This window comes from Sebastes umbrosus, chromosome 2 (assembly GCF_015220745.1).
Source record: "Sebastes umbrosus isolate fSebUmb1 chromosome 2, fSebUmb1.pri, whole genome shotgun sequence".
Classification (NCBI taxonomy): Eukaryota; Metazoa; Chordata; class Actinopteri; order Perciformes; family Sebastidae; genus Sebastes; species Sebastes umbrosus.
This window is the reverse complement of record NC_051270.1, coordinates 27,477,564-27,491,252: the sequence shown is the minus strand read 5'-3', so window position 1 is coordinate 27,491,252 and position 13,689 is coordinate 27,477,564. Positions and strand designations below refer to the sequence as shown.

Sequence of the window (13,689 nt, the reverse complement as noted above, 5' to 3'; positions counted from 1 at the left end):
GGGGTTGGGGGGAGGTCCTTTGTATAAACCTGTAAGGCTTCTTCACCTCTCCTGACACATTTCTTGTTTGTTTTTTTCATTGACTGGATTTTGTGCAGTTTTATATATGTACAAATAAATAAAAAAAATTAAAAAATAAATAAATAAATTTAAAAAAAAGTAACAAAACACAAAGCATGCCAGGGGTAAATATAAATAAATAAATAATAGTAACTTAGGTAAAAACATTAAAATGGGAGCACAAACTCAGTTTTACTAGCCTTTTTTGTTTTTTGCAGAAGATATTGTCTTAATATATAGTTCCATTTCTTTCTCGAAGTGAGGTTTATCTCTCACAAATTTGCATTTATGAATGTAAAACTTTACGACAATGATAATGAGATTGATTAGAAAATATTCTCTCTCATATATTGTACTGAACTTTAAAATACATTTTCCAGTAGAACTTCAAAGTCACAGATAATATTTTCCAAGATAAATCTACAAATCTCTTGCCCCAGGTTACGGGTGTGTGCACATTTCCAGAACAGATGGACAATAGTTTCATTATGGGAATCACACAAGGCACGCTTTAAATCAAAATCATTTTAGAGTTTAACAAAAAAGGACCTAACTGGGTAACATCGATGAATGATTTTAAATGACACTTCTTTGACCTTTTTTACCAAAAAGTATTTTTGTGCGAGAGTCCAAACTTTTTTCCACCATAAATTGTTAACACAACCATTTCAAAAAGATATTCCAGACATACATACAACTGTTTATTCGCACAAAAGTATGATGAGCGATAGTACACGTATTAGGTATGTAGTGCATAGTATACAATTTCACATAAATATTCTAAATAGGCCCCTTTAAATATCTGGTTCCAATGGTTGTTGATGCAGCAGCTGACAGGAAGTAAACTTGGACCACTGTTGGTCTAACTACTAAACTGTAAAAATCATAGATATAAAACATATATATATATATATATATATATATATATAAAAATATATATAAAAGTGTTTTATATCTATGGTAATAATACTCAAAAGTTCTGCATTTAAAATTACAAAATGTACTTCAAGTACCAAAAAAAAAAGAAATGCCCCTTTCAGACTGTTTTAATTTCATGTATTTATATTATTATCAAAGCGTTAATATCTAAGGAGCTTGTTGTGGGTATTCGAGGGAGAGCTAATTCTAGTCTTTTAGTATTATAGTATTAGCATTTTATACACTGTTGAGTAGTTTAATCTACAACAACGCATCATTTTATAAAATGATCATGTATTTTGCATGTAAAATTTAAATGTGTAAAATGGCCTAACTGGTATCAGTAGCTGTCATAAATGTAAGAGAGTAAAAAGTACAATATGTTCCTCTGAAATGCAGAAGAAGAAATTAGAAGAAATATAAAATACTCAAGTAAACTAGAACCTATAATGTACATAAGTACAGTAATTGAGTACTGCAAATACTTAGTTACTTTCCTCCCCTGCAAATTAATACATTTATAAACAAATAATATGTCTGTCTTCTGTTGCAGCACTGACTGAAGTGTGGGGCAGTTCATTTTTACCTTGACTTACCATTCAGAACCAGTCAACACAATCAAAGCAGTTATGTGAACAGGCCTATTTATGGCTTGTGGCTAGAGTCCCCAGTTCATCTTAATTAGCTACTTAAGGACCAGCCAATTAGGTGAGGAGACCATTAGCCCTGTAGCTGACATGAGAGGATGTGAAGGTTACCTTGGTGGCCTGCAGCCTCATAGTCAAAAACATCAAGTACCTGAAGTCTACTGCGAGCTTTGTGGCAGACATCAAACCTGGAGATGAGACTTCATATCATTCTGAACATCTCCATCCAAAGAGAGGAAACAGAGCCAAAAAGAGAGTTCACCCAGCTACAGAGGTCCTTCAGAGCCTGAAGAGAAAATCCAGTGTTCAGATTTTGGTTTTGGGACAGGGGTGGGAAAGATCCTTTTATGTTGCTCTACTGTGGGGGGTAAAACAATGTGTTAAGTTACTTTTAATTAGACAGAAATTATGGGAAATAAAAATAATTGTAAGATGGAATATGACAAGACACTAATAAATGATTAACAAATCAGATTCTTCTAATTTCATTTAAAAATGCAGTCTAAAGACAGCCTAGTGAAATATAATAGCTAATTGCCATTTAATTACAATTTTATGCTTTGTTTTTTTCTTGCATAACTTACTGTAAATTTTGATTAAGCTATTTATTCAGCTGCAAGGTCAGTGTAACTATGCCAGACCCCATGCTCCTTCACAGTGGAAGAATAAATAAAGTATCATACAATCTTGAATTCATGTAGATAATTATTAAAATGATTTGTCTCATTTAGAGAAAAGAGGGGTTAACATCGTTATTACTACCAGGATTATTTAAATCAGTGAGCTTCAAAGCCAACATAAACTTATAAAACTTGTAGTCTCTTGAAATGCATTGAATTTGGTTCTATAAACAGAACACAAACTTCACAAGAGAGCAAACCATGTTGATTCATATGCACTTTATTCAGACATACCAATGTTTAAATGTCTTGGCAGAGGAAAATTGCTTGAAAAATCTCAGACAAGGAATACAAGCAGACCTGGTAAAAACAGATGAGTATACTGAGAATCACTGAAAATATCAGAGATGCTTGAGCTTTGTTATGTGGTGTATCTATAGAATCAAGCACCCCTTGAAGTATCTCAAAATATATTCAAAGATATTCATCAACAGCAGATCACACATGACTTCCTGATCAAATACCATCCATTAACTGTCTGGATGACAATGAGGATTAAAATGTCTCAAACGAGGAGGACGCAGCAAATATGATCGCAAAAGTGTAAGAAATACAAAAAAAGAAGAAGCATTCATAATTGTTTAGCACGGGATCATGTAACTGAGACAAGATGATTTCCCTTAATGCCAGCGAGGACCGAGCCTTTGACAGACTAACATGGATAAAACACAAGGCTCCACTGATGACCACAGTGAGGTAAAGGCTCCTGCTTCATACGCACTCCTGCACAGATCTGAGAGCAGGAGAGGCCAGAGGTCATGTCATTAGACGGAGGTGCCCTCTACGGGCGCTGATGTTTTGTTGTCGTCAGGCTTCATGGCGGGGAACAGCAACACCTCCTGGGAGAGAACAAAACTGTCAGCTAAGGGTTTCATGTCTTTCAGCATGAACATAAGAGACGACCGTACTGCAGCTCATGTATGTGTGTATGCAGTGCAGGAAATGTGCTTTCCTAATGATGTTATCTCTTTAACCCATTGTTCTTTATGCCCTTTTAATCCAGTGTTCTCTTGTTGTATTTCAGTGTGAACAAAGCCTAAAGTCCGCTTGCACCTCGACAATGCACCGAGGGAAGACGCCATGTGGTCACATCTAAATATAATGTTTCTGCTTTCTAAATGTGAACATGTAGACTATAGACTGTACTTATTTCACAGTACTAATGACTGGAAAGAAGACAGCACTAAACAACTGTCCAGTATAGAATGAAGTAACTTTTCTTCATTTGTTTTTACCAGCGAGGTTACCATAAGTTTGAGTCTACATCTATGACTGGAGAAATCTCTTCTTCAGTAGATCTCACTGGACAGATTGTGTTTTGACACTGTTAAAGTTCAGTGTCAGTTTGACTCTAAACGTTAACACAGTGCCCTATATTACCAATCAGAGCTGGAAATTACAGTAAGTAGTGAGACTCTTATAGTGTAAACAAACTCTTAGTTAATTAGATAAATCTGTCGTTTTGGTCTTAGTCGACTAAGATTTCTTTAGTCGATGAGTTATTTTTCGTGCTTTTTTTCATGCTGAATGACTTATTTCCAAGACACTTATGAGCACATCTCTGGTAAACAAAAGATTTAAAGTGGTGCTATAGTGTGATTCTCTGCGAAGAAACTAACACTAACTGACTAATCGCTGAGTCGACAAAATCTCATGAGCGTTAGTCAACTAAGAATTTCTGTGGTCGACGACAGCCCTAATTTACATTCAGTGTTGCTCACCAAAAAGCATTGTTTTTATCCCTGAGGTCTAACAAAGTTGGCGAGTACATTTTCTTCCGCATAAAACATTTGCAAGCTGCATTGCAGTAGATTTTTAGTAGTATTTACACCCATGTTTACTAGCTTGCTGTCTTTTTCCCTGCTTTTGTTACATATTTTGTTGAATTACCACCATCTGTTGATCAGTGTAATAGCATGCGTGCACGTGAGTGTATGAGGCAAACAAAAGGAGGACCCGCTAATAGAAACAGCTCCATAGCGCTACTAGTGGTCAAAACTCCACAAGGAACCTTTAATTCTCATTTTCTATCTCTATTTTGTCATTGAGGTACAAGGACTTCAAAGTGACTGCATCTGCTAGCAACATGACTCATACGACAGCTTTACCTTGATGTTGTTGGAGTCAGTGAGGAACATGGCGACTCGATCGATGCCCATCCCCCAGCCGGCAGTCGGTGGCAGTCCGTACTCCAGAGCTGTGCAGAAGTTCTCATCAACGAACATGGCTTCATCATCCCCCTCAGCTTTGGCCTGAAAAAGATCAAACTCAAATTAATAACATGCACTAATATAAACACTGCAACAGTAAGGAGCCTGAACCTTCAGATAATGGGACAATGTACCAGGGGAAAAAAACAGTCTATGCTTGTATACACACCAAGGCTTGTTGCTCGAAAAGCTCCCTCTGTCTGATCGGATCATTCAACTCAGTGTAAGCATTGCAGATTTCCTTCTTCATCACAAAGAGCTCAAAGCGCTCCGTCAGCCCTTTCTCTGTTCTGTGCCTGTAACAGTTGAGGAAGTGTCAGCATGAACTGGAGCATCACATATTTAAAAGGATGAATATGAGGCTTAAACAAGGGGTTTCTCACCATTTAGCTAAGGGACTCATGATCTGAGGGTGATCACAGATGAATGTGGGGTTGATACAGGTGACCTCAAGGAAATCTCCAACCATCTGTGGGGGGAAAAAGTCATTAGTAAAGTCTGCATAGTAAAATAACAAACGGAAAAAAAGCAATAAACTGTACAACAGAAGGCGATGGTGATGTTCATGAATGGAGGACCTTGTCAAGCAGGCGGGCGGTGGTTCTGGGTGGAGAACAATCAACCCCTTTCTGTGCACACAGGTCGTCAAAGAATTTACGCGTCTCTGAAGACAAAAAGAGAGAAAGAGAAATCTGCTGTTAGGATAAAAACGTGAAATATAGAAATGACATGAAGAATAAGCCCTACATGTGTGAAAGACAGAGTGAGAGAGAGATAATGTCACAGAAACAATGTGGTTTATTTAAATGGAGATAAAAGGGTTCAAAACATTGCCTCGAAGAGAAAAGAAAGAAAACAACAAAAGCTACAGAGGCAGTTGTCTTCTCACGTTAAGTCCATCTCTACATTTCTACAGATTCTCACCATCGCTGTCGTAGCTGTCAGTAGGAGGGAACTTCACTCCCATGATCTTCTCCAGGTCTTGTGTCATGCTCAGTCTTCTGAACGGCGGCGTGAAGTCGATCTCATGGGCCGGTCCCTCCGGACCGTCAGGGTGATAAGTCACCTTGTATCCTCCAGTGATGTGCTTCACCATTCCTGAAGCAAAGAGGAAACCACCGAGTTAAGTAGAGCAGCTTTACTATTTGTTCATTGGACACTTTTCCTGTGACAAAACTGTGAAGACATAGAGAGGAAATGGCACTCTGGCCAATTTATACAATAAAATATACAATAAATTCCTGTTGTGATAGTGCCATCCTCAATGACAGACATGAATGAATACATTGCATGTTATCAGGGTTTCTATACAACGGTTACATGCCAACTAGGCTTGGCGCGGTAGTCTGTGTTACACGGTGTTTGGGCACACACAGATTACATTACCTGCCCACCGTCGTTTGGGTTTTTTATAGAATTAAAATCTATTTAGTTAATTAGGCGGAGGATTTGGTGTCGAAGTGAAAAGCAAAAGCGCCTATTTGGTAATCTTTGAGTTTAAACCCAATGCTATAAGGGAACCATGACGTTAATGAGGCAATCACTGAGCGGAGGACGGAGCGGTCACAGCCGGTGTGCGCGGCGGGGTGACGCTACGTGGAAACCTGCGGCCCCGCAGCAAAAGCTGGACCAGAGAGGCCAGACACACAGACATCCAACGTTAAAGATCAAAGTAAGCACGCTACACATATTGACTGTCATGTTTTCTTGTAAAATGTCTGGCGTAATCTGTAACACCGATGTTGTCAGAAGTTTATTAACCGGTGAGAAAATTTCCTCACCATCAAATCCCTACAGCTAACCTGCTAATTATCGGTTTAACAGATTTTTTGTGTGGAATATTCTCCTAATCCCAAATGGTATCTGTGGCAATTTACAGGGTCGGGCTCTCAGGTTTTTGCTAATCACTGCTGTTACTTTCTATTAACTATTTCTCACTATGTGTTTTCACTTACCTGAGAGTAGTTTCTCTGTGATGTCCATCAAGTCATTGTAATCTGCGTATGCCATGTAGAATTCACAGGTGGTGAACTCTGGATTGTGAGTAAGATCGATGCCTTCGTTCCTGAACTGACGACCAATCTCATACACTCTGTCCAGTCCACCAACCACAAGCATCTGTGGGAAAGTTGTGATGAGCAGCGTTAATATCTGACAACATGAAACAAACCCCTTCAATTATAGTGAAGTATACAAAACGTATTAGCGGTACAAAATATTCACAAACCTGACTTTGAAATGACACAACACATTAACTAAAATATTCCCCCTGGAAGTGATTGATTACTGAGAAGGATGGCTCTTGAAAAGCAGATTACCTTGTGGTAGAGCTCAGGGGCAATCCTCATGTACAGGTTCATATCCAGATCATTGTGGTAAGTAACAAATGGACGGGCCACTGCTCCACCAGGAATAATGTTCATCATTGGTGTCTCAATCTAAAGTAACAACAAACACATTTTTGTAAAAATTCAAATATAAATCTGTGTAAACAAACTTTTTTCCATTCAAACTAAAGACTTAAATATACTGTTCAATTGATTAGTTGTGTGACGTTGTCAGTTTGGATGTCTCAATACACTACAGACACCAATTCTTACCTCCAAAAATCCCAGCTGGTCCAGGAAGCGGCGCAGGTATGTGATGATTTTGGAGCGAGTAATAAACTTTTGCCTCACGTAGTCGTTGAGAATCAGATCCAAGTAGCGCTGGCGGTATCGCGTTTCCTTTGTGAGAAAGATTAGACAGCGGTGAGAAAATAAATGCTTCAACATTGGTTACCGCTGTTGTAACGACTGGTCACTTTGTCTTCTTCCTATCAACACAGGATACTGTGAGCAAATTCAGTAAAATTAACATCACTTTAAAGGCTAACATTGGTGTTTTTCAACCTGGACCTAGGGTCCTTGCCATAATGTTGTCAGATACTTACTGTATAATAACAATCTGAGACTCTCAGTGGCAAAAACAAGCATTTTTAGTGAACATAACGTTACACTGATGCTGCTCAATTGCCCTCTAAGCTCGTTTCGCAGCTGCCGTCTACAGCGCTCTCCCTCAATACTGAACCAATCTCCATGTTTAAAAATACCGAAGTTACCCTGACCACTGAAAAGCTTTGAGGTTTTCCACTTTTGTGACACTGCAACTGGGGCTGACGGATATAAAAAAAAAAAAAAAAAAAAAAAAAATTAAGGATATGAAAAGTTGATTTGGAACTGATGTCAAAATCACTTCTCTAAGTTCTTTCTCTGGTAAGAAGAGAAAGAATAACCACGTGTCCTCATCTGACAATTTCTAAACTGTAAAAGCCACAAATCTTTCAGGTAACATTGCACCAGATAAACTGGAATCTTCCCTTCAGGTTAAACGGTTAAACTTTGACTTGTCAAAGCAGGAAAAACATGAGTGGATCTTCTTTATATTAATCATAGCTACATTTGTGTAGGTGTGCCAGTAAGCCATGCAAGCAAGGCAGCATGTACACTAAAGGATATACTTGTGATGTCACCACACATGGAACACTCACTCCTCATTCGCTAGCAGCAACAGTCATCATCTGCCATCATGCATTCAGCGAGAAAACAACAACTAGAAACACTGCTACAATGTTAAGAGTTGCTGTGTAATGGACTTCACTAATCGCTAGTTCACACTACATGACTTTAGGCTTGTTTTTCTGCTCCCAGACAGATGCCCCAGATCAGAGGCAAATCGGCGTTGGCTCGCCGCTCGCACATTGGCATTCGAGTGCCATGTGTGAACTGCTCAAAGACGTGAACCAAGAGGCTCACCGACGCATTGCAGACACATTCCATATCTAGCATGATAAATATCTGGACCTGTCGGGAACTCCGACCACGAGCTACAGCCAATGAGAGCGCAAGATACGGGTTGAGGGGAAACCTGGGGGAGGAGGGTTCGCCTGTAACAACAGGAACTTATTGTATGTGCTGCATTTGGCAACACGGAGCAAAATTGTTGAGAAATAAATAGTAAAAAAGACGCGTGAAAAACGATGGAAACAGACTACTTTGTGAACACGTGCCAACAACAACGTAAGCAATGTGTTGCGCGTATGGTATTACACCATTTATCGTGTAATTCTCGTGTGTGTTTTCGTGACAAAACGTAGTTTGGAGACCTCATCGGGGATTCCTCCCGGTGAAAGATCTTGTAGTGTGTGACCCCCTGTCGCCGGTCAGTCATGTAGTCTGAAAACCACAATGACTTCAAGACTCCCGATTACAAGACAGCAAGTTGTGTAGTGTGAACAGTACTGTGATCTGATGACTTTGAAAGTTGTGTAGTGTGAACTTGGCATATCAGATAAAAGTAAACATTTTGTCCAACAGGAGAAAAGCAACATAAAACAATAGGGGTGTAACGATTCATCTACTACATCGATGTATCGATATATATTCCTACGATCCAACTACATCGATAGGTACTCGGCAAGTTGTCCTTCACGGGAGACGTATGTCGATATAAAATCGATTTGAAACGCAAAAATCGATTGTATCGATACTAAGGATTTGCACCTTGTATTTAAGGACGACAAACGTTAGTCTAACATAGTTTTAAAATGTTTTTCCGTGTGTTTTCATGTATGAAAAGACCCCAAACAAACACTGTAGGTGGACTACTTGATTACTATAAGCAAATTATTTAAACAGCGTTTGTATAGGAATGATTAGTGTCCCAAACTTTTTGATCACTATAAGTTGATCACTGTTTTATTGCTCTACTGTTTATATTGAAAATTACAGAAGCAGCAGGTTAAACCGCTGTTCATTCAACTTGAATAGAAGTTGGTTTATTATATTGTTTGCTAATTATTGCACTGTCTTGTATCTTGAGAACTGAATCAGCAGGTCCTGAAGTTGCACTTTTTATCATTTTCAAATAAAAGCTGTATGTATTTGTCATTAATCGTTGTTTGCTTGTATATCCATAATTAATTTATCCCTGATTCACTTACAAGAAAAACTTTGAGGAATCCTGACCTGCACTGTCCAGTATCAGCTATTTATTTCACAGTTACAGTGATTTAATTTTTGTCAAAAAAAGTTACTGTATCGATTGCAAATCATTAAATCGTATCGTATTGCTATAGATGAGCCAAATATCGTCCTTGAACCGTATCGGAACCATGGCAATCTTATCGCATCGTTGTAAAAACGTATCGTTACACCCCTATAAAACAATGAGTTTTACATTGCTTTCCTCCAAATATTGCAGCTCTACGCTTTTGATTTAGCCCCTTATTGGTTTGTTTTGTCCCTCAGTGATGGTGAGGAGGTAACACTGGCTTGCCATTGGTATACATCATTTTGCCGTAAATGCTTAAGAAATAATTTGCCACTGCCCTAAATGCATTGAAAATGGTGAGACGCAAGAACTAATGCTTCTACTTTGTGTCGTCGACTTATGCTTTCTAAATGTTTGCAGAAACACGTGATTTAGTGTCTTTTTGCAAACAAAGGTGTCTCACTAATTCAGAGTGTCTCATCATGATGGGCATTACCTTGTCTTTGAGGCCAAAGTGGAGGTGGGGCAACATGTGCAAACATGGTGACAGCAGCATCATCTCGCTGGGAACGATGCTCAACTCCCCTTTCTTTGTCTTCCCTGGGTTACCGCGGACACCGATTATATCACCGCGGCGCAGTTTGTTGTTGATGGCAGCAAAGGCCTCCTCAGACTTGTAGCTCCTGACAGAGTAAGAGAAGATAGGCAGAAATTAACTCACTGCACTCTTAATTATCCACATGGCGAAAAACAAATAGTTAGTGGAGCGATAATATACTGAATAACATTTCACACTGAAAATGTGGTGATATAAATAATCTGGCTGAAACAACCACATCAAGTAATCTTGATTGTGAGTTGAGTGGTTTGGGATGTTTACCCCAGTAACAGGACGGAATTTGCTGCAATAACAAACACTGACTCAGTGTGAAACTTACCTAGAACTTTCACTTTCACTATTTTCCCCCACACCCTTCTCCTTTTCGGTTCTCTGTATGAATCTCTGCCTGCAGCCTCTAAAATGCTATTTTTTTTACCATGGCTATCATTCTGTACCTTGAGTTCGCCATAACTTGCAACTTGACGCCTTCACCTCGCAGGTCGTAAAAAATCAGCTTGGCACCAGAAGCCCTCTTGGCATGGACGCGGCCTGGAAATCATATATCAAGTTTAGCTGCACATTCTACCGCTGGAGTTCACTGCACATACAAAACGGACAATACATTTAAGATCATAAAACATTCCTGGTACCTGACACACTGAGAACAACATCAGTCAGTTGGTCTCCGGGCTGCAGGTGATTGTATTTCTCGATGAACTCTGTCAGCGACAAGTCTACATGATACTTGTGAGGGTACGGGTCCTCCGCTGTGCCCTTCAGGTCCTGGATGGCCTGGGTGCGGATCTTGTAGTATTGCTGTGTTAGAGGGGAAACACATAATTGTATTTATGCATCAAAACATTAAGGGTATAATAAGCAAAGAGTATGATCATGACAGAAAAATCTCACATTTGGGTCAAGCGTCTCCTCATCCAAGTCAGAGGCATTTTCCGCTCCTTGGTCATTGGATTCCTTCTTTTGCTCCACCCTTTCTTCTTTCTCGGCTGCCTTCTTATCAGCTTTCATTCGTCTCTTCAGCTCACTGATAAGAAATTAAAGATCAATAAAGGAATCAAAGATGAGTCATATAGGTTTGGTATTGTTTGCTGTCAATGATGCAACGACAACTGACATTGCATGGATGTTCAAACTGTTTAACTACGGGATTTCCCACAAAACCACACTGTACATTTTATTCTATTCCGGTGTTTAAAAACCCCCCCAAAAAAACAAGACCACGACACAATCAACTAATAAGACTCATGCAGAAAGGGAAAGGGGACCGCATTCTCTCTGGTGACAAAAGGTTGGTTGTTTTTCTCATTGGAATGGAAAAGCCACCAACCTTTTGTCACCTCTCCAACGAATCCAGTAAATTTGAGCTGGGACTGCAGCTGTACATGGAGGTGCTGCACATTTTAACCACTGTGCCCTGACCCCAAAGGCTTGGCACAGCTGCTGCCTGGCTGCCCTGACCAGACACAGCATGCTGAGCTACCACAGTCAGCGGACACACCTGAGAAAATAGACATATAATATATATACACCAGCATATAAATTGTCCCCCGAGCCATCAAACTGTACAACACCTCTGTAGGGAAGGGGGGGGGGACAAAGGAGGACAGTCTGCAGGACGGATAATAATGCACTATATTCATTTTTAACAGTCTCTTCTGAACTTTATTCATTTTTTCAATAGTCCTGTATCACAGCTGTTACCCTGCACTATATTCAGTTTTAACAGTTTTCTTCATCTCTTTGTATTTTTATATCTGGTATATATTTCTGTATTTTGTACTACTAACTTTTTTACTGCCTTTTTACTAACATGTTTTGCACTATGGGACTGTGATGCTGGAAACTTGAATTTCCCTCGGGATCAATACAGTTACTATCTATCTATCTATCTATCTATCTATATACAGCAGAGGCTTTCTTTGGCCCACCAGGCACATTTAAACACTATATAACTCTATAACTCAACTAGTCTGCACCAAGACACCTCTCCTGAGCACTAATCCAGTCATTAGGGTAAAAACACTTATATAAAAAGCTAAACTAGTAGAGAATTTTACATTAAATTAGGTTTATTTTCACTTTTGGTTAGCCATGGGTATGTCAGAGAGCATAATGTTAATAAAGAAAGTCAAGACAACCAAGGAAACAAACTGTACAACGCCTCTCTGGGAGGCAGGGGGGGACAAAGGAGGACGGTCTGCAGAACAGATAATAATGCACTATACTCATTCACTTTTTTAATAGTCCTGTATCACAGCTGTTACCCTGCACTATATTCAGTTTTAACAGTTTTCTTTATCTCCTTGTATTTTTATATCTGGCATATTTTGTTTGCTTTTACTTTTTTACTGCCTTTTTACTAACATGTTTTGCACTATTGAACTGTGATGCTGGAAACTTGAATTTCCCTCAGGATCAATAAAGTTACTATCTATCTATCTATCTATCATCTATATAGCCTACAGCAGAGGCTGTCTTTGGCCCACCAGGCACATTTAAACACTCAATAACTCAACTAGTCTGCACCAAGACACCTCTCCTGAGCACTAATCCAGTCATTAGGGTCAAACACTTTGGTAAAAAGCTAAACTGGTAGAGAATTTGACATTAAATTAGGTTTATTTTCACTTCTGTTAGCCATGGGTGTGTCAGAGAGCATAACGTTGCTGCAGGCAGATAAAGAAAGTCACAAGGACAACACAGTTGATTGCATGATTTAAGACTTGTTTAGATGCTTTTATATCCCTAAAACACATAATAACAAAGCACTCTGCTGGAGTAAAATGCCACAATTAAATATAACATAACTAATATCTAACTAACACAAGAAGAAGAACAAACACACACGATTTCACCATCAATGTGTGGAGGGCATTTCTGTTGAATGTATTCTGGATCTTGTAGTTTTACTGATTCGTAAAAGTCACTATCCTGATTGGCTTCAGCTCACGTCCAGGACTACAACTACCAGAGGCACACAACCGAACTGCATCCTGGGATACGTAGTCTTGTGCTACGTCTCTCTCCATATGGAGCCCTTTACTTTCGCTATCATCTCCTGACCTGATGCAACGCGGCGTTATATTGCATAGTTACATTGAAACGGTCATAACTGATAAAACAGTAAATAACGTTAAAGCGTTGAGAACGGTTAAAATGCGATAGGAGACAGGTATTAGCTCACTTTTTGCTGACTTTCTCTCCGTCCACCGCTGTCACGTCGGCCATGATGCTATGCTGCGCTGAGAAAGATCAACTGACGAGAACACACCGCAAACAACGCGAGAACTCGATGGAGCGTTGAGGTGACTGGTTGAGTGTCTGAAATCTGGAGACTGGAAGCAGAGGAGACGAATGCTTCACTAAATACAAGCACATCCAGGGGCGGGATCAAGGGGCGGGATCATGTAGGCCCGGTGAAACTGAAAGAATGCACTAAATGTTAATCATAGAAAGTTGTTTATTAAATTGAGTTAAAGAGGGGTGCCCAGTTACATTGTGAGAATCCTGATTTACTGGTATTC

The 13,689-nt window shown here is 39.4% G+C and overlaps 1 protein-coding gene across 2 annotated transcripts; it reads right to left on the bottom strand.

The window, feature by feature from the left end:
* Positions 1-2,507: 2,507 nt before the first annotated feature.
* kars1 (lysyl-tRNA synthetase 1) lies at positions 2,508-13,521 on the bottom strand. 2 transcript variants are annotated; one of them, XM_037796059.1, is made up of 15 exons: positions 13,350-13,494; positions 11,493-11,663; positions 11,057-11,189; positions 10,798-10,963; positions 10,603-10,696; positions 10,043-10,229; positions 7,116-7,241; positions 6,834-6,953; positions 6,471-6,633; positions 5,440-5,613; positions 5,094-5,179; positions 4,899-4,984; positions 4,685-4,811; positions 4,414-4,557; positions 2,508-3,144 (listed from the first exon to the last, which is right to left on the bottom strand). In XM_037796059.1, the coding sequence occupies exons 2-15, from the start codon at positions 11,633-11,635 to the stop codon at positions 3,070-3,072; spliced, it is 1,824 nt and encodes a 607-aa protein (XP_037651987.1). In that variant the 5' UTR covers positions 11,636-11,663; positions 13,350-13,494; the 3' UTR covers positions 2,508-3,069. The 2 variants fall into 2 exon arrangements, with proteins under 2 accessions (XP_037651987.1, XP_037651995.1); XM_037796067.1 differs by lacking the exon at positions 11,493-11,663 and having other exon boundaries at positions 13,350-13,521.
* Positions 13,522-13,689: the final 168 nt, after the last annotated feature.